The following is an 18,322-nucleotide window of genomic DNA, read 5'->3' as shown; positions in this document are numbered from 1 at the left end:
AGAGGGAGAGGAATAAGAGGAAGGGAAAAAGGTGGAAGAGAGAACAAGGTGATAAGGTGATGATGACGAGAAGGGAAGAGGAGGGAAAGGAAAAAGAAGAAGAGGAGAGAAGACAGGGGAAGAAGGGGAGAGGGAGAGAGCCATACAGACAGTGAAAGAGCAAGAGAGAGAGTAAGAGGGAGAGAGAGGGCGGCAGGAAGGGAAGGGGGGGGAGAGAGAGAGGGAGAGAGGGAAAGTGAGAGAAGGAGAGGGAGAGGGAGGGAGAGAGAGAGAGAGAGAGAGAGAGAGAGAGAGAGAGAGACAGAGACAGAGAGAGACAGAGAGGGAGGGAGGGAAGGGAGGAGAAAATGAGGAGATAGGGGAGGAGTGAAGCAGATGGGAGGTCAGGCACTTCTCTACAGACATCCAGACAACTGGGAGAGGGCTGTTTGTTCTCTTCCAGGAGTGCGGGGCAGGTTCAGGTCTCCCCCATTTGGGAACCCCTCCCCAAAAAACACACACACCACATCATTCCATACATATGCAACAGGCATTAAAGAGAAGAGACCACTTTACACCTTAGGAGAATCCACAGCATCATTGAAATGGCCACACACAAGCTGATTTTGAATAAAGGGCAATGACTCCTTCAATGGCCCTGCAGGATCACGATGTGCTCAAGGTTCATATAATCCAGCCCAGCCCCCCTCCTCCTCAGTGGCAGGAATCCAACATCTTGCAGCTGGGTCCTCTTTCTCCTCAAGTCCTGATGTTGGATGGGGAAAGGCGGCCTCCTGGACTCTGGTAGATGGTGGACACTCTGGAAATGTCAGGGTCACAGAGAGGGAAGTGGCTGGTAGAAGTTGTTGGGGCCAGTCTCAGCCTCCTCTCCCCAAGATGAGAGGTATGCCTAGCATCCATCTTTCTCAGCATGGAATCCCCACCCACTTGCATCTGGCCCTCCCCCAGATAGGACAGATGGACAGACATGTCATGGGTCTGCAGGAAGACAAAGCCTTTTTATTACCTAATGGGCCCTGGTGGGACGGCAGCAAGGACCCTTGGGCTGCAGTCCTGGTCCCTTCATTCCCCAGGGGAGAGTTTTCTCTGGTACAAAAGGGGGGTATTTACAATGGCAAGGGTGAGTCAGGATGTGTGGGAGGGGCCTTGGAGGGGAAAATGTGCAACCATTTTCCATGTGAAATAAGAATTTTGTGCTTCATCTTGTATGGATTTGCTTGGAATGAGTATTGTTAAAAAGGCTTTTCTTCCTCAGGAAAAGATTTACAAAACAAACACCAGCTGGGCCCACTCTCCAGCAAAGGGTGTCCCGATATGAATCCAAACAGCACGCTATTTAATTCCCCAATCAAACATTGGAAAAAAGACTATCAGCGCTAACACAGCTACATATAAAATCTCCAGCTAATGGGAAGCCTATGTACCAACCTCTCAAACAGGTAAGATATATACACAGAGCTGGGCGTATTAACAAACAGAATGGTACAAAATAGTAAAGAAGGCAACTCTTCTGTGCACAGGCCCTCGGCGTCTCTCATTTGAAGTTGGCATAATCTGAGAAGGCGTCGATGTACTCCTGCACCACCTTGTAGCAGAACTCGTACTGTTCCTGGAGAGAAGGAGAAGCAAACACAAAGGTAACCTCAGAGGAAATGAAGAGAAGACATCAGACTCCTCTCTTGGCCCATCTCTTCCCATCAAGCAGAGGCAATCTTCAAAGGTAAATAGCTAGGAGGAAAGAGAAACACTGGCCTGGCCCTTTCAAAGGCCAGACAGCAAAGGCGTGTGTAGACTGGGGACTGATCAGGGAGACAGCTGAGATGAGTCAGCTTGATTAGAATAATGAGGAGCCAGCACAAGGGCCCAGAGCTCACAGCCTCAGCAACTAGGGTCCACCAGAGCCTGAACTTTAAAAAAAAAAAACCCTCATTTCCCTTTTTCCAGCCTCATTGGATTTAGCAAAATCTGTTTCGTATACCAGGGATATGAACAGTGTCTTTTCCCCCAGAGACTCTGGAGGGTCTAGATTTTGAGAACAAAAAACCCTCCTTATAAGGTGGTCAGGCTGGCAGGACAAGGAGTCTGAGGTGATTGGGAAGGAAGAATTGGAGCCACAGGAATACATTTTCAGCTCCTCTGGGCCAGCCCGGATCTGCTGGGTTTCAGAAACATATCAGAGGGAACTGAGAGGCCACACTATCTGAAGTGAGCTTCAGAACAAGAGATAATATAATCAATTCCTGAAAATAATGGATTCTTTTGCTGCTGATCAACCCAGTCTGTGGCTGGGCCTGGGGCCTGGGGCCTGGAGGCTGGGGATGGAGAAACACATACTCTGTACAGACATGTTGCACACTAGTTTTTTCCCACTGGCCACGATACTGCTCTGTTCTCCTGACTTGAGGTGGTCAGTGATTGTTCCCCTGCACTCTCCCAGGGATGCTGGGTGCAGAGATACAGTCTGGACATACCAGTGTCTGGACCATGTGTGGCCTCTGTAACCTTAGGCTCTTCACTGTCTGGAAGACGTCCAAGATGCCCTCGGCTTTCACCCTCTCCAGGACTGTGCTCAGAGCACAGAACGTGCCTGTTCTTCCTGCACCGGCGCTGGGAGGGACAAACAAAGAGACAGCAGAAATGATTAAGATTCCCACAACACCCGGGGCTAGGAGCAGAGTCCTCAGAAATTCTGGTGTTCTAATGAAATCTGAGGGGACAGGGCTGAGTACCTCAGTCCCTGTGCTGGACTTTGCTGGCAAGCCCTCCAGTTCCAGATCATCTCTCTCCTGGGGGAAGGAATCCCTGGGCCTTCCCAGCACTAGCTGTGCTGCTGACGGGGACAGGACTGGGAACTAAATGGGCTGCAGGAGAGTGGTAATGGACGTGGTCATCCTAGTGACTAGGACCTAGTCCTGTCTCTCTCTGACCACTAGGTGCCATATATTAGAAGGGACACCGACAAGCTGAGGAGGTGACCATAAAGAGGAGGGGGCTGGAGAATATGCCATATGAGGAGATGATGAAGGAACTGGGATGTTTAGGCTGGAAAAGAGAAAACTTGGAGGGACACACTCACTGTCTTTGAGAATCACAAGGGCTCTCTTGTGGAACAGGGTTAGACTGGTTCTCTGGCTTCGGAATGGGTGAATGGTATCACAAGTCAGAGTTAGACTCAACGCAAAGAAAAACTTTCTAAAAATTAGAGCCATCCAAAAGAGGAAGGGGCGGCCTCATGAGACAGCGAGGCCCCATCCCCCGAGGGGTTTAAGTGGAGGATGGATGGGCACTTCCTCGGTATACTGTAAAGGGGGTCACTGTTTAGGCAGAGGCTAAACTGGATGACTGGGGAAGTCACCTCCAAAACATCATGTGACTTGCTGGCTTCGATCCCCTCAACCTTACCCACCCATTTAGCTCTTTCTCATCACAAAAGGCAATGAATGGGAAATGCACATACCTGTGAGACATTAGTGATATTATCAAAGGACCATCACCCCTTAAACTGAACTTGGGCAGAGCTTCACTGATCATCTGCCCCAAGCCAAGACTTCTCCCATCAGCCAGGCTCAAAACCTTCAAGTCGTCCATGATAATAATTCCTTTCTCTAACCAAGTCCTGTCCATTTTTTTCTTCAAAATCTATATTGATTCTGCCCATTACTTTCTCTATCCTTCCTATTATTCCCTAGGCCAGGGGTGGGGAACCTTCGGCCTCGAGGCCACACATGGCCCTCTAAGTCCTCAAGTGTGGCCCTTTGACTAAATCCAAACTTTACAGAACAATTCCCCCTCATAAAAGGATTTGTTCTGTAAAACTTGGACTTAGTCAAGGACCTAGAAGGCCATGTGTGGCCACAAGGCCTCAGGTTCCCCACCTCTGGCCTACTGTCTGCCCTGGTTCTTGTGAGAGCCCCAGGTGGGCCTTCTCACTCCCAAGTCCTGGCCTATGATCAATGCTGTGTCCCCATCACATGACCTCCAGTGCAACAACGCTGAAAGGTTCACAATCTGGGCCTGCTGTCACCTCGCTGGACAGAAGACCTGAGGCTACCTCCTGCCTCAGACCCATCTCCGAGCCTCATTTTCCTCCTCATGGCACTACCCTCACAGGGCTGCTGTGAGGAGCATGAGATGATGCAGGTAAAGCCTCCTCTCTCCTCTGATCCCTCTGGCTCCCTGTCCTTGGGTGTGGAGGTGGGAAGGAGTGGGGCTGGCAGTACCTGCAGTGGACTGTGATTGGGTGGTTCCCCGACTGTTGCTGCTGCTTCTGCACAGCCGCGATGATGTTGATCATGCCCTTGCCGTCACTGGGGATCCCCACCTCGGGCCAGCCGTGGAAGTGGAACTGTCGAATCTGCCGGGTCTTGTTTTCCTTTGGGAAGAGCACAAGCTGGGTAAGAGGAGTGGCTTCCCCCTGCTTTGGTGACACTTCTGTCCCTTCCTGTCCCTCCGATTGCCCTCTCCCGCTGCCCGCCCCTTACCCTCGTGTTGGCCACAAGCAGGTCTCGGACGGTGTAGCTCTCACACTCCTCTTCCTTTTTGAGCTCCACGGTGATGTCCCCATAGGACACGGAGCCGTCGGATGGCCAGTACTGGGCACACTTCTCCTGGGGACACAAGGCACATCAGCACAGAGAAGGGAAACAGTCTGGCTTCCAGAGTGTCTGCACTGGCGTTTCTGAAGACTGGGCTCTTATCCTGGCCCTGCTATGTGACCCTGGGCAAGGCTCTGGCCCTCGCTGTGCTTTAGCTTCCTCCTCAGCAAAATAATTGAATCATATTAAACAATTATTTAGTTCCCTTCTCTTATCGTAGTGGAAACTCAATGTGGTTATTACTGTTTGTTTGAAGTTGGGTGATTAGAGACAGTGTGAAGTAGTAGGAAAAGCATGAGGGATCGGAGTGTGCAGACAGCACAGGCTCAGAAGTTAGCTGTAGGACCTGGGTAAGTCATTTAAACTCAGAGCTTCAGTTTCCTCACCTGTAAAGGGAGAACAGTGTTTCCTACTCAAATCACAGGGCTCCTATGAGCAAAGCTCTTGGTGACCCTTCAAGTATGATAGCAAGGTAAGCTATTATTATTTTAAAACTATTCTAGCAAAGTTCCTCCTCTGGAGGTGAAGACCAACCTGTAAGAAGCCTTGACAATCCAAACATGGTAAAGCTGGTAGTTGGACTAGGCCAAGTGAAACTGTTTTGAAACTGTTTTGAACTGAGTTTGAAAGGGCGGAGGGGCTGAGTGTCCTGAGTGCTGTGCTGAGGATACCCAGGAGGGCTGGGTCCCAGCTGTGCTAGATCTGCTTTGTTTAGCCTGAGACATGTGAGGAATGAGACTATGCAAGGCTGGCTACCACGCTGGCCCCTGGGAATTCTACAGATATGATCAAGCAAGCTCAGATTGGGGTGTGTGATGCGTGATGTGTGATGTGAGTGTGTGTGTGTGTGTGTTTGTAATGTGTCCTCAAGCAACCAGAGCAGCACATTTCTCTTCTACCCCTTCTCAGTACTTCCTTAAGGACATCTGGGCTGTCCTACATCAGCTCCCTTTTCTTTCTTTTTTCTTAAGATTTTATTGTTGTCTTTTTACTTTTCTAAAAACAAACATTTTCAGATACACTGCCCCTCCTTCTCTCTTACCTAATGAATCTTCCCCATTTACAAAGAAAAAAATTAGGTACAATCCATGACTGTGTCTGATACTACACAACATTCTGCACAGAAAGAAGGAACATTTTCTTATCTCTTTTCCAGGGCCAAGATTAGTCATGACACAGCTGCATTTTAGTGTTCTTTTCATTGTGTACTGTTTGCCTGTACCTTCTCTACTCTTTCATCTCAACATAATCAAATCTTTGCTTCCTTTCGCCTAGTGTCCCTTCTCCTGGCTAAGATCAATCCCCTACTTGTGCCTTTGATCTTATCTCCCACCTCCCACTTCCTCTTCTAGGACTTATAACCAGCAATTGCCTGCCTCTTTCTTGTGTGCCTTCCACAATTTCTTCTTTTCTACAAGCTACTTTCTCCTTATAAACATGCTCGATCAAATCTCCCCAATTCTAAAAAGTCTTCTCCTTCATCCTTCTAACCCATGTAGTTACTATCTCATCTACCCTCCTCCTCTTTCACTGTTAACCTTCTGAGAAAGTTGTCTATACCCAATGTGTCTACTGCCTTTCCATTCACTCTCTCTTTAATCTCTTGAAATCCATTTTCCGCCTTTCTCTCCAGGGTCCCTAACGATCTCCTAATTGCCCAACTCAGTGGCCTTCTAAAGATCTTGAATCTCCCAGACCTTGGACACTGCTGGCCACTTCTTTCCCACTGTGGGGACTAGCTCCTCACGGCTTTATGGATGCCACGTTCCCACCTCTCCTCCGATTTCTCCCACAGCTCCTGTTCCATCTCTTCATCCTCTTCCCGACCCTCTAGAATAGAGTTTCCCCAGGTTCTGTCCAAGAGTCTCTTCTCCCTCTCTATTTTTTATTAAGCATATCTTTAGTTACTATTCATTGTCCTTTCCAATTTATCTTTCCCCACTGAATAATCATACTAATTTGGTAATAGTTGACATTAATATGTAGCACTTAAAATGTTGCGAAGTGCTTTGCATATAATAACTCATTTAAGCCTTGCAACAACCTTGGAATAAATGTTTTAGGTGTCCTCGATCTCATTTTCCAGATGAGAAGATGAGGCCCAAGTGGCTTGCCCAGGGTCTTCCTGAATTCAAGCCCAGCAGACTCTCTATTATGTCCTGAATCAAATCTATCAGTACACATATATGTGCCAGAAAGAAACAGAACTGTCCCTGCCCTCAATGAACTTATATTCTAATGGGGAAAACAATGGGTACTGACACGAGTATATACAAAACACACAAAGAAGACACAGTCTTCTAAGGTATCCAACATTAGATTTCAAGCTCCTTGAGAGCAGGGACTGTCTTTTCCTTTCTTTGTACCTGCAGGGCTCAGCACAGAACCTGGCCCACAAAGTGGCCATCATCTACTCTGTGCCAAACACAATGCTAAGGGCTTATTGACTGAGTGACCTTGGATAGACTGTACATTGAGTGGGTGGAGGGACAGAAGGTCCCTATTCAGGGTCCTCAAAGTCTGAATTCAGGTTTTAAGCTATTTAAGCTTAAAAACTTTTGGTAATACTTTGTATTGTAGAAAAGCCAGCAGAATTTATTGAGTAGTGGAGAAACATGGTCAGGAGAAACCTGTATTTTAGGAAAATCATTTCAGCCACTCTGTGGAGAAGAGATTAGAGTGGAGAGAGGCTTGAGGCAGGGAGACCAATGAGGAAGCTCTTGTGGCAGTTCAGTAGGGAGCACCCCTTTATTTCAATGAGTCCAATCCGACTCCTGCCTGGCCTTTCGGGTCTCCTTTTCGAGCCTTATTAGGATGATCCCTCTACACACCCTTCAGGTTTTACCCAAACAGGGCTATCTTGTGTTTCTCAAATGCGTCCTGTACTCTTCCATCTCTTTGTAATGTCCAACCTTTTCTTCTTTGCCCAATGAACTCCCACCCATCTTCAAAAATCCTAATGCCCTTCCCCCATGAAGCCCTCTCAGATTCTAGGCCTGTAGTGTCCAGACCCTAGGAAAGGTCAGAGGGCTGCCAACAGGACTTCACAGAGTCCTCGGTGTATGCCTCTTTCTGAAGCTCTCACCACATGATGTTGCACATTGCAGTTGTCTGCGTTTGTGTCTCATCCACCTACTAAATAGTAAGGTCCATGAAAGGAGGAACTGTCTTTTTTAAACTTCACATTTCTTTCCGGGTTTAGACAGGGGTCTACAGAGAACAGTTCTAAAGTAGCTCATTTGTATGGCTCACAAAAAGACAGGGAATAGGGAGGAAAGAGGAAAGGGATGCAAGAAGGTGAACAAATGGGAAGCATCCCACTTGAGAGCTAGGAAAAAAGGGGTGTATTGGAAAATTCATCCTAGCTCATCCACAAGGAGTGCAAAATGGAGACTGAGCTGAGTAGGACACCCAAGCAGAATGGAGCTCATGCGGCACCAGCAGAGTCCCTTTGTTTTTGGAGACTCTTGGGACCCAGTGCAGTATTAAAAAAAAACAGAAGGAATGAAAAGTCCCAAGCCTCTTTGATACTGGTACTGGAGGCATTATGTTCAGGCCCCTTGTCTGGCTCAGCTGCTAGGGCAGCTGGAGCTTCATCTTCTGGGGAGAAGTTAGAGTGCCTAGTCTAGAAACATCCTGGCCCTGAAGGTAAAGAAGCTGCAACACTGGCAGCCTCTCTCCAAGTCCTGATGCTCAAGAACTCTGATTTTCTCCTGCCTTGTGGACTGAACTGAGGAGAAGCAAAGGCAGAGCCCTAGCTGTGAATAAATGGGAAGGGCAACAATCAATGGAAGGAGGAGTCACAGTGGTGACGCCCCCTGACCTTGTCACCCCTAAAGTCTCAGGACTATGAGTCACAAAATGGTGCAGTCTCCCCTGGAATGAGGTGGGGGTGGAGGCAGAAGCGAGTCTACCAGAAAGGGACTTCTAAAATTTCCAGTGGGCTTTAAGTGTTCTGTTTGTATCCTTCATAGTGTTAGATAAGCCTTCTCTATCCTGGATGCCCTGTCACACTAACCAACCCTAAGGAAAGCTGACAGTCACCCTTAGGGCAAGTGGCAGATACTGTAGTTTCATGTGATCTGGGTCGGGGCAGATGAGTCAGATAAAACTGAGGTGGTCTCCAAAGTGACCCAAACCCTTGTACTGGGAGAGAGCCTTGGATACAAAAGTCACATGTCAAATTGTTTCTTGTTCCCATATAGTGGTGGGCTGTGGATGGTATGTTGGTAAGCAAAATGGGCTCTTAGCACTTAGTTCAACCAAGTGCCCTTGAAGAGTTTGGCTTTTGTTTCCTTTGAGTAATTCAGTGTATTTCATTGAGTCTTACTAGGTGCCAGGCCCAAACCCCTATTAGGTGTAAAACCTATGTGGGTGTGGATTGATAACTAAGGTGGGGCCCAAGGTGGGGCTAACTCCGGAGCCAATCATAGGAGCCTAAGTTCTGGTCATTCAGATGACGTTTAATGACGTCTGAAATGCTTTAAGAAGAGAACACAGAGACATTTGCACAGGGCTCTCACTCTTGGTGGCCTGTGGAGACTCTGGGCAGCTGTAGCTAAGAAGCCCTCCAGCTCATTAACCCAGATGCTGAGACTTTGTTAAACTCTGGTAACTATGTATTGGGATTTGAATCAGACAAGGTCTGTCTGTCGATGTTTGTACTTTGTTTGTATTTTGCTCTGAAGGTCAGGGTGCTGGTTTTTTCCCCTGAACTAAGTGAATGATATTTGTATGCTGAATTAAAGTAAGCTTGTCAACCCCTTAATGTTGCTTTCCTTACTAAAGCAGATCAAAAGAACCTGTGCTTTTGCAGCATGCTGGTAGCGTTCTTGTTGCTGAGCTTGTGTTGGTCTTTCACCCCCCACAACAGCTGCTAGCTGGATTGTTAAAACAGATGGGCCACGAATAAGTCAGTTTAAAGACAAATAAGCAGGGGAGGCCAGTTTAGTAACTTCATGCTGGTGGCCAGGTGGGACTAATGCCACTGCAAACCCTGTGCCTGGATCTGGGGGTCCTCTCTTCCACTCTGGGAGATGCTGCTATTCTCCCAGATGTCAGCAGGGCAAGTTGTATAGATGGAAAGGTGCTTAATTATTGAATCAGGTTAAAGCAGAGGAGAAATGGACCCATTCTTCCAGACTGCCTCTGTCCTTTCATCTCTAGGGTGTTCTGCTGCCTGACCCTCTCCAACTTACCTGACCTCTCTCCTCCAGCTCAGTCAGCATTACAATAGAACACGATTTCCACTCCCAGATCATGCGCCAGAAATCTTCAATGGTGTGCATGAGAGGACCTTGGCTGGCGATGTAAGAGTCCTTTTGTCTGTAGCCCTGTGAGGGTCAGGTGGGGGAGAGGAGATGAGCCATTTAGGGGTGGAAAATGTGGGGCTATCTGGGGTAAAGGCTGCTGGTTAATGGTGAGGTGTGTGGGAGTGCACGCTGGTGTTTCCTGAAGAGGTTCTCCCTCGAATGACACTCAAAGACTCTGATCTAGACAACAACCTGACGAGTAAGACCTGGGGAAACAGTGCCCATAGCCTAGGGGGTTTGGGGAGCGGGGAGTTCCTTCCTTACGTTTTTAGTTGCCTGACCTGAGTGCATACCCAATACTTCCCTACCCCAAGTCGGGATACGCTTCTATTGCTCTCCTTTCTGAAGGGGCCTGATAGGGGACAGATGAAGGGGAAGGGTGCCTGTGGCTGTATCCACAGAAGTGACTAAAGCTGGGGCACTGTAGAGTTCAGGTTACTCCACTGCCCGTAGGAGATAAAGCCACACTGCTTACATCAATGAAGGAAGCATTCACATAGTCAGTGTTCTCCTCGCCCCTCTTGACAGGGATGATGACTCTGTTGAATTCATCTGTAACAGAGAACACAGAGTCATCACTGAGCCAGGCACAGCATTACTTCGGCACCTCACCTGGTGGTGGGGCAGAGGACTGGAAGGAAGAGATGAGGGGAGTGAGAGGAAGAAGCTTTTGGCTTTACAAGCTCTTTCTTTTTAGAACTTGGGGAGGGGAGGTGAACACAAGGCCATCTGGCCTAGTCCACTCAACTTCTCATCAGTGAGGGTCTGGATTAGGGAGGACTCTGGCAGGGGAACAGTGCTGCTCTTACATGGAATGATCTGCAGGACTCGGTTCTTCTTCATGTTGGCAGGCAGGTTTCCTGTCCTCATCTTGTCATTCTGGATTTTGATTGATGTTAACTTCTATATTGGGCAGGGGATGGGAGAGTCTTTGGCTCAAGTAGTTCATAGGTTACCCAGTTTCTAGGATTCTCCTCCAGAAGCCAATATTTCTGCTTACTTGTTTGGGCTCAGCTATTTCTCCCTTTGGTCCCTTTCTCCCACCTCTAGTCAAAAAAGTTGATGGAAAATAGTGTGTGTGCAGGCCCAAGAAAAAAAAAGAAATTAGGGAGTTCCCAGCTCTAAATTCTATTATTGTGGTTTAATTCTTGGCTCTGACCCTCCCTGTGGATTATGGGCCTTAGCATCTTTATCTATAAAACAAAGGGACTGGACTAGATTAGACTAGATGATTTCTAAAATCCCTTTTCAGCTTCAAACTGATGGTTTGAAGAATCATGGCTTCCTCATCAGAAGGTGCCTCTAGTGTGCAGGGTCTCTGGGCCCTGACACACCTTTCTCTGATTCTCATGAGGCAGGAAAGCCTGTGCTCTGTCTCTGCACCTCTCCCACTACCACCCTTTCTTCTCTCCACCTCCCTGCCCTCTCCCTCATTCCCCAGCTCACAGTTCTCCAAACCTAAGGAAGACACTGGCTGGCAAGGGGCCTGGAGCCCAGATGTCAGCCCAGACTCACTTTAAATTCCTCCTCCAGTCCATTGCTGCTGCTTCCTGGGATTCTGTTGTAGATTTTCTGCAGGTGGGTTTCCAGAGACGTCACTTCCAGCTCCGTGTCTCCATAGAGATAGTGTTCTAGCAATGCTTGATAAATGAAGACGTATTGCATCTAAAGGAACAAGAGAGGTGCCCCTCATGGGTTGATGTCATATGTCCCTCATGGGTGCTGTCCATTACCCAAATCTGGATTTATAAGCCACTTGCTGGGATGACACCATCAGGAGCTAGTCTATTTGGGGCTCCTGACACAGATCCCTTAGCCTAGCTAGAGTGGAGTGGATACTATCACCAGCCTGAGGTCTGAGAAGGAAGTCACAGACACATCACTGGGGAATCTCTGGTCTAAGTCAAACATACAAATAGCCATAATAAGTGTGGGCAAATATGACCATAAGAAGGAGGAGCTAATCTGGATTAGAGAATAGGTGGTATTAATCTGAAAGAACTTTCTTGAGGCAGCTGGTGGCTCAGTGGATAGAGCACTGGACCTGAAGTCTGGAGGACCTGAGTTCAAATCCAGTCCCCAGCACCTAGCTGTGTGACCCTGGGCTGGTCACTTCTGTCTGCCTGTTTCCTCAACTGTAAAATGGGATAGCAATAGCACCTTCCTCCCAGGCTGGTTGTGAGGATGCTTTGTAAACCTTAAAGTACTACATAAATGCTAGTTGTTGCTGCTATTATTGTGGAGGTGATGGTTTTAGACTTCAGAAAAAGTTCCTACGTCAAAGGTTATAGACTTAGAGCTGGATGGGACCTTAGAGGCTATCTGGTCTGACTTCCTCATTTTAGAAACGAGGTCCAGGCCACACAGATACAGCAGAAAGGCAGCATGGTATGCTGAGATGCTACAGGACTGAGAGTCAGAGGACGGGACTGAGTGCCAGCTCTGCTCCTGACTTGATTGGGGGGGCTTTGGGCAAGTCCTCCCCCAGCCTCCATTCCCTCATCTAGAGGCCTAGATGAGCCCAAGTCCCCCGACTCCAAAGGTCTCCAGCTCTACAATTCTCTGCAGGAGAGGCTCGGGCTGGGTCACAGAGCTGGGGGAGGACTTCTGCCTCCCAGACTCAGCTTCTCAGGAGAGGAAAGGGCTGCTGAGTGACAGATGTTAACTCATAATGATCACAGCTTAATGTTTAAAGAAGCCTCACAGGACACCTAGTCAAACACCGCTCCCCCCTACCTCCCTCCATTTAACAGATGAGGAAGTTGAAGTCCAGCAAGGATTAGTGACTTGTCTAAGGTCACAAATGTAGTCAGAAACAGAGGTGAGATTTGAACCCAGGTCCTCTGACTTCAGAGTCCATGCTCTTTCCCTTGTGCCATTTCTCTGGCCCCTTCTTCTCTCTTAGGTTGTACTAGTATCACAGTGGAAGGACACATAGGGAGAGATGATGGGGCCCGTAGCTTAAAGCTGGCCATCTCAGTCCACCTAGACACCTTTTTCCTTGGGCGCTGTGTAGTCTTAATGTCTGTCCCCTTTCCCACCAGCAGAGAAGTGCCTTACATCGGTTTGCACCATCTGGCAGCGCTGGGCACGGATCCGGCTCACGAAGCCATAGACATCCACCTTCCTCTCAGCATGCATCATGTCCAGCATGGCATCGATGACGACAAAGGTGCCTGTGCGCCCCACGCCCGCGCTGAGACCAGACAGGAATGTTATGGGTTAGGAAGCAGCCCTGGGCTGAGTCCGGTAAGGCATCTGAAGGGTGGTTCAGAGCAGGCTAAGCCTAGGGCATGGAGCCATAGCCTGCTCTGCTTTTCCCAACTCTGAGAAAGGTCCACAGGCTGCAAATATTTGGCCAAGACCAGGCAGGGCTCTATGGCCACCAGAGCCGACAGCTTAAATGATAAAGGACCCTCCATCTCCCCTCCTCCTTACTCCATGATTCCCCATGATGGCCTCCTACTCACCTCCCCATCAAGGGGGTAGAATGGGGGTGGGGGTAGGGCTTTGTTTGAGGTAGCAGCAGAATGGACTGTGAGAGAGGCCAGGACTGACCTGCAGTGCACCACAATAGCTCCTGAATATTGAGGATTACATGTCTTCACCTTCTTCAGGAACTTGAGCATTCCAATGGGGGTGAACGGTACTCCAAAGTCTGGCCAACTAGTGAAGTGGAACTGAGTGACAAGGCGCTGGGGCTTTTTGTTGGTCACATCTCCAACCTGGGGATGGAGAAGATACAATGCACTTAGATACTTCTGGGAACTCTGTGTAGGAGCTTGGGTTTGGGGTTCTGGTACGGCAGGACCAAGCAGAAAGAGAACTGTGGGAGCTTAGGGTGCCAAACAGGACCGATTCCAATGACAATCAGAAAAAGAGGAAGGACATGGTGGGGCCAGGAGTTTGGGGATCAGGGAGTAGCTGGAAACACTACAGTCCACTCAAAGAACCTCATTAATTCAGGGTTATTAAAGGAAAATGGCTGATTAATTCTGGCTGACCACACTTTGTGGTAGTAAAAGATTGGTTTTAACTTCTAGACAGCTGCTGCCTTGGCCTGGCACACTCATATCCTGGACGTACAAGGACAGAAAGGGGTGTCATGGTCATCAGTTTAAAAGCAAGCCTTTTCCAAACAGAGAATTATCTTGGGGAAGCTCTCAAAAATGCCTTTTTCCAGATTCATGATGGAAAATGCCATCCACATTCAGAGAAAGAACTATGAAGTCAGAATGTGGAGCAAAGCATACTATTTTCTTTTTTGTTTTGTTTTGTTTTTCTTTTTCATGGTTTCTCCCATTCATTATAATTCTGCTATGCAACATGACTAATGCGAAAATGTGTTTAATAGGAATGTATGTGTAGAGCCCATATCAGATTGCATGCCATCTTGGGGAGGGAGGGGGAGAAAATTTAAAACTTACGGAAGTGAATGTTAAAAACTAAAAATAAATAAATTTATAAAAAAATAAACAAATACAAAAATGTCCCTCTCCTTCTGGGGATTACCAAGTCACTGACAAAACCAGATAAGGGAAAGGAGTCTGTACCTGCTGAATGCAGAATTTCCGGACTGTGTAATCCACCAAAACAGTCACATCTTCCACAGACACCCGGATATTCCCATATGTCCAGCAGCCCTGGTCCGGCCAGTACTGGGCACATTTACACTAGAGAGGAAGACAGATGTAACCCAGCTGACCACAGAGGTGCCTCCCTCACAAATATTGGAGAAAGGGCAAAGGACAAAGGAAAGGAAGCCTTTCTCCCACATTACTCAGTAGTACTTGAAAGTTAAGAATTAACCTTCAGCTGACACCTCCTTCTCTTAGATACCTCTCCTCACCTGGTTTCCATTGCATTGTTATCTCCTTGCTCTCTTCCTACCAATCTGACCATGCTTCTTGGTATTTTGAGGAGTATTTTTGCATCTATTTCCCACACTTACAGTGTGCTTTTATTAATGTATGATGATGTAATGTCTTCATCTTCCAAATTTTTTTGTGTGTTACTCATGTGCTCTGGGCAATACGTCTTCATTTATCTCTACCATCTCGTCAGGTTGGAGGCTGTCAGTAGATTTCTAGGGCACTTGTTCCTTCTCCTTAACTCCTAATATGAACCCTTGAGTGGCTCCAAAACAGGAAAGGAGGTTATTCAGTTCCTCCCATTCAGTGGAGTCCTAGCCCAGAGCAAAGCCGGAGAACTCTCTATTCTCAAGGCTCAATGGCTCCAAAGAACCCTCTGCTGGACTGTCTGTGAAAGGCCCAGTATCAGAGGAAGTATCCTAACAGGAAGACTGAAGAGTCAGACCTGAGTCAGATATCTGGAGAAGTCTTGGCTCAGACACTAACTGTGACACTGGTGGAGTCATTTCCTTTCTTTGAGCCTTAGTTATTCATCTATAAGATGGAGATAATACCTACACTACCTCTCTCACAGGGTAGTTGTGAGGGAGGTAGGAAGTGCTGCATGAATGCACGATTCATGGTTTCTCCACAAGTCTCATACTGGGGCAATGGGCCCAATGCCCTGGTACCAGAGCCCAAGAATCCTCTGACCCACTAAGAGGCCCCAGAGCACAGGAATGTGCCCCCAGGCACAGCTGCTGGACAGCACCAGAAGCCAGCACCTGGGAAGGCAAGCCCTGACTTCTTTTTCAGTTGGGAAAGAAGCTTGACCTCATGGACAAGTTACTTAACTCTCTGTGCCAAAGCTGGAATGGTTCCCAGCAGCCTGAAGAGAGTATGGGCTCTCTGGAACTGGGGTCAGGCTCCCACATATTCACAGACATAGCCCCCTACCTCCCTCCCAAGGTTCCTCGGTCTAGTCACTGCTCCTGCTATGGCTCAGGGAAGGAAGTAAACTCATCACTCCTCTGTACCTACCTCCTTCCTCTCCTTCAAGTTGGTCACCATGACAATAGTGGCTGTATTTTGTTCCCAGATCATCCTCCAGAAATCATTCACTGTTTCTTCTTTTGGTCCTAAAAACAGCCAATACCAAAGAGGAATGAGAAACAGACACTACAGTGTGTTCACATAATACACAGAGAGCAAGAAAACCAAAAGCATAAGGGAGCTTTAGACTTTGCTTTAGACTGTTTAGAAATCTCTACATGTCCCAGGGAGGCCTTTAACTCCCTCTGAAAGAAAGCAACAGAGGCTACTTGTCCAGAGCAAGTCCCAAGGGCTTCTTCTGACTTGGTGGCTACATCCAGATTCTCTTCCTTTCAGTGGCTTATTGTCTGGACTATGCTGTGCACAGGTTTGCTATAATGACTTTGGTCAGAGGTCACCATATGCTCAATTTCTCTATCCTTTCTTGGCTCTCATTGCTATGGTCACCATGATCCCACTAGGACAAAGACAGTGCCAGAAATATGGGCAGCAAGGGACTGAGCATGTTCTGGAGTGCTCCAGAAACTTTCAGATCCCTAAATGTTTGTGAGTGTGAATCTGGAGACTTAAGGCTTGGTATGGAGCTGGACCACTTTAGGAACTCAGATTGGGCCACGAAGCCCTGAACTCTGAAGGTTTCTGAGAGAGTTGGCCATAACCAAAAGTAGCTAACCTTTTCTATCAGGGGCATAGTCCTGAAGGTATTCAAACTGAGGATGTTCAGGAGCTGATTGGACTAGGTGCCTTTTAGGACTCCTTCCAGCTTTCAGATCCTTTACTTCTATGAAAGTCCTATAAAGGGTCTCCAGACATCATATCACTGGTACTCCCTCTCTCCTTGAATCTCATAGGACTTTTTTTTATCCTCTCTCCTGTACATGGCTTCCTCTCATATTTATTTTGGTTATTTTTGCACTACTAGACAATATTTTGCATCCCTCACAAGATCTAGCAAAGGACTTTGCAAATTTTGGCAGGAACAGATGAATAAATTGGCCTTCTCTGCAAGGTAGGAGGCAGATTTCAGGCATTTTAAACCTTCCTCGGTAGTGAACAAAGAGGCACTCTAGGCAGAATGAGTCCCATGTGACCAACTTGAAACCTGAAAAGCTGGTTGACCCTTCCCATTAGAGGTTCTGAGGCCCAATGACCTGAGGATAAGCCCAATGGCATGAAGAGAACATAAATTCACCTTGTGCAGCAATAAACTTGTTCTTCTCTTGGTAGCCCTGCAGGAGAGGAGGAGGAGGGGAAAAAAAAAAGGAAATGACAATTAGCAATGGAGAGAAGGGAAAACTTTACCTTATTTAGCTTGGGAGCCTCTAAACCACATTGATTCTGGTATAAGGATCTTTATTTGGTATCAGAAAGGGTCCTGTTTCCCAGAATCTGTTTCCTGGGATTCTAGCCTAGAGAGCTCCCAAAAGTGGGTTTAACTAAGGCATGGGGGAAACAAAGAGTAAAGAATACCAAGAGACTGGGTTGGTTTCCTCAGCCACATAGTTACTTTATGAATATTGGTGAGGAACGCCTAAATAAGACCAACCAAATGAGGGCATTATCTTCCCAGTGTAGATTAGATTCCCAACTGAAACTCATTGGCAACTGACGATGAGGACCATAACCACAGTGGAAGGCAGATAAGATAGACCTTCATGTTTCCAAAGAATCTGTCTGGTTGGGTGGCCATCTCCAGCCAAGAATATGGACTTGTGAAACTATTAGATGTCTCTCCTGGAGACTTTGACATGCCCTCCTATCCCAAGAACAATTTTCCTTTGGACTACACTAGGTTTAGCAGACATACCCATCTGAATGTGTACAGGAGCACTAAAGGCACTGCCTTCCTACACATCTGTTGTCGTTCAGCAATGATGCCCATGTGTATAAACTACCAGAGACAAAGAGCCTCTGGGTTAGAGGGGATGGGGATGAAATAGAACCCCTCCATTCATCTGAGGGGACACTTTAAATGGTCAAATCAGAACCTTGTTGGATGAGAATAGGAGGAACTGAGGTTACAAAGACTTTAGGAGCCACTGGTTAGATCCTAACTTTGGAGCCATTTGCTTAGGCCCACATGGTATGTTAGGGGTCAACCAAAACACACAACCCTGCTTCTATAATAAAGGAAAGCAGAATAAACAAGGTCTCCCTAAATCTGTGACCCAGATGATTGGGGAAGAGGGACAGCACCGTCAAATGAAACCTACAGCTTAACTTGTCCTCCTCCTAACTTATACAAATCTACTAACAAGTAGCTTCACAGACTTGAGTTTTTTGCATTATAATGCTATGGGGGATGAGAAGCGGACAGCAGAAAAGAGGGAAAGCAAAAGTCTTGATTACCCGCACTGGATAACAATTAAAAACTGTTTCCTCTCTAGGTTGACTTAATGAATATAGTTTTTTTTTCTTAGTGTAGAAAGGTATGTTTGGGGGAGAGTAGCAAGTTGAGTGTCTCCATGAAGGCAAAGGGAGTTTTTCACTGAGGAAAGAGCAGATGACGCCA

At 47.3% G+C, this 18,322-nt stretch overlaps 1 protein-coding gene across 3 annotated transcripts in view; it reads right to left on the bottom strand.

The window, feature by feature from the left end:
- Positions 1–977: 977 nt before the first annotated feature.
- The window catches only part of PTPRA (protein tyrosine phosphatase receptor type A), a 195,533-nt gene continuing 178,188 nt past the window's right edge, over positions 978–18,322 (bottom strand). For all 3 annotated transcript variants that reach the window (XM_036763037.1, XM_036763039.1, XM_036763038.1), the window contains 13 exons: positions 17,003–17,039; positions 15,799–15,896; positions 14,461–14,580; positions 13,466–13,632; positions 12,968–13,103; positions 11,423–11,572; positions 10,717–10,810; positions 10,383–10,459; positions 9,794–9,928; positions 4,482–4,607; positions 4,221–4,372; positions 2,472–2,607; positions 978–1,609 (listed from right to left, as the gene is read on the bottom strand). In XM_036763037.1, coding sequence (XP_036618932.1) covers positions 1,535–1,609; positions 2,472–2,607; positions 4,221–4,372; positions 4,482–4,607; positions 9,794–9,928; positions 10,383–10,459; positions 10,717–10,810; positions 11,423–11,572; positions 12,968–13,103; positions 13,466–13,632; positions 14,461–14,580; positions 15,799–15,896; positions 17,003–17,039 — 1,503 coding nt within the window. In that variant the 3' untranslated portion in view covers positions 978–1,534. The remainder of the gene's footprint in view (positions 1,610–2,471; positions 2,608–4,220; positions 4,373–4,481; positions 4,608–9,793; positions 9,929–10,382; positions 10,460–10,716; positions 10,811–11,422; positions 11,573–12,967; positions 13,104–13,465; positions 13,633–14,460; positions 14,581–15,798; positions 15,897–17,002; positions 17,040–18,322) is intronic.

The sequence above is a fragment of the Trichosurus vulpecula genome, chromosome 6 (assembly GCF_011100635.1).
Source record: "Trichosurus vulpecula isolate mTriVul1 chromosome 6, mTriVul1.pri, whole genome shotgun sequence".
NCBI lineage: Eukaryota > Metazoa > Chordata > Mammalia > Diprotodontia > Phalangeridae > Trichosurus > Trichosurus vulpecula.
The sequence above is the reverse complement of the archived record's forward strand: the minus strand, read 5'-3'. Positions and strand labels throughout refer to the sequence as shown.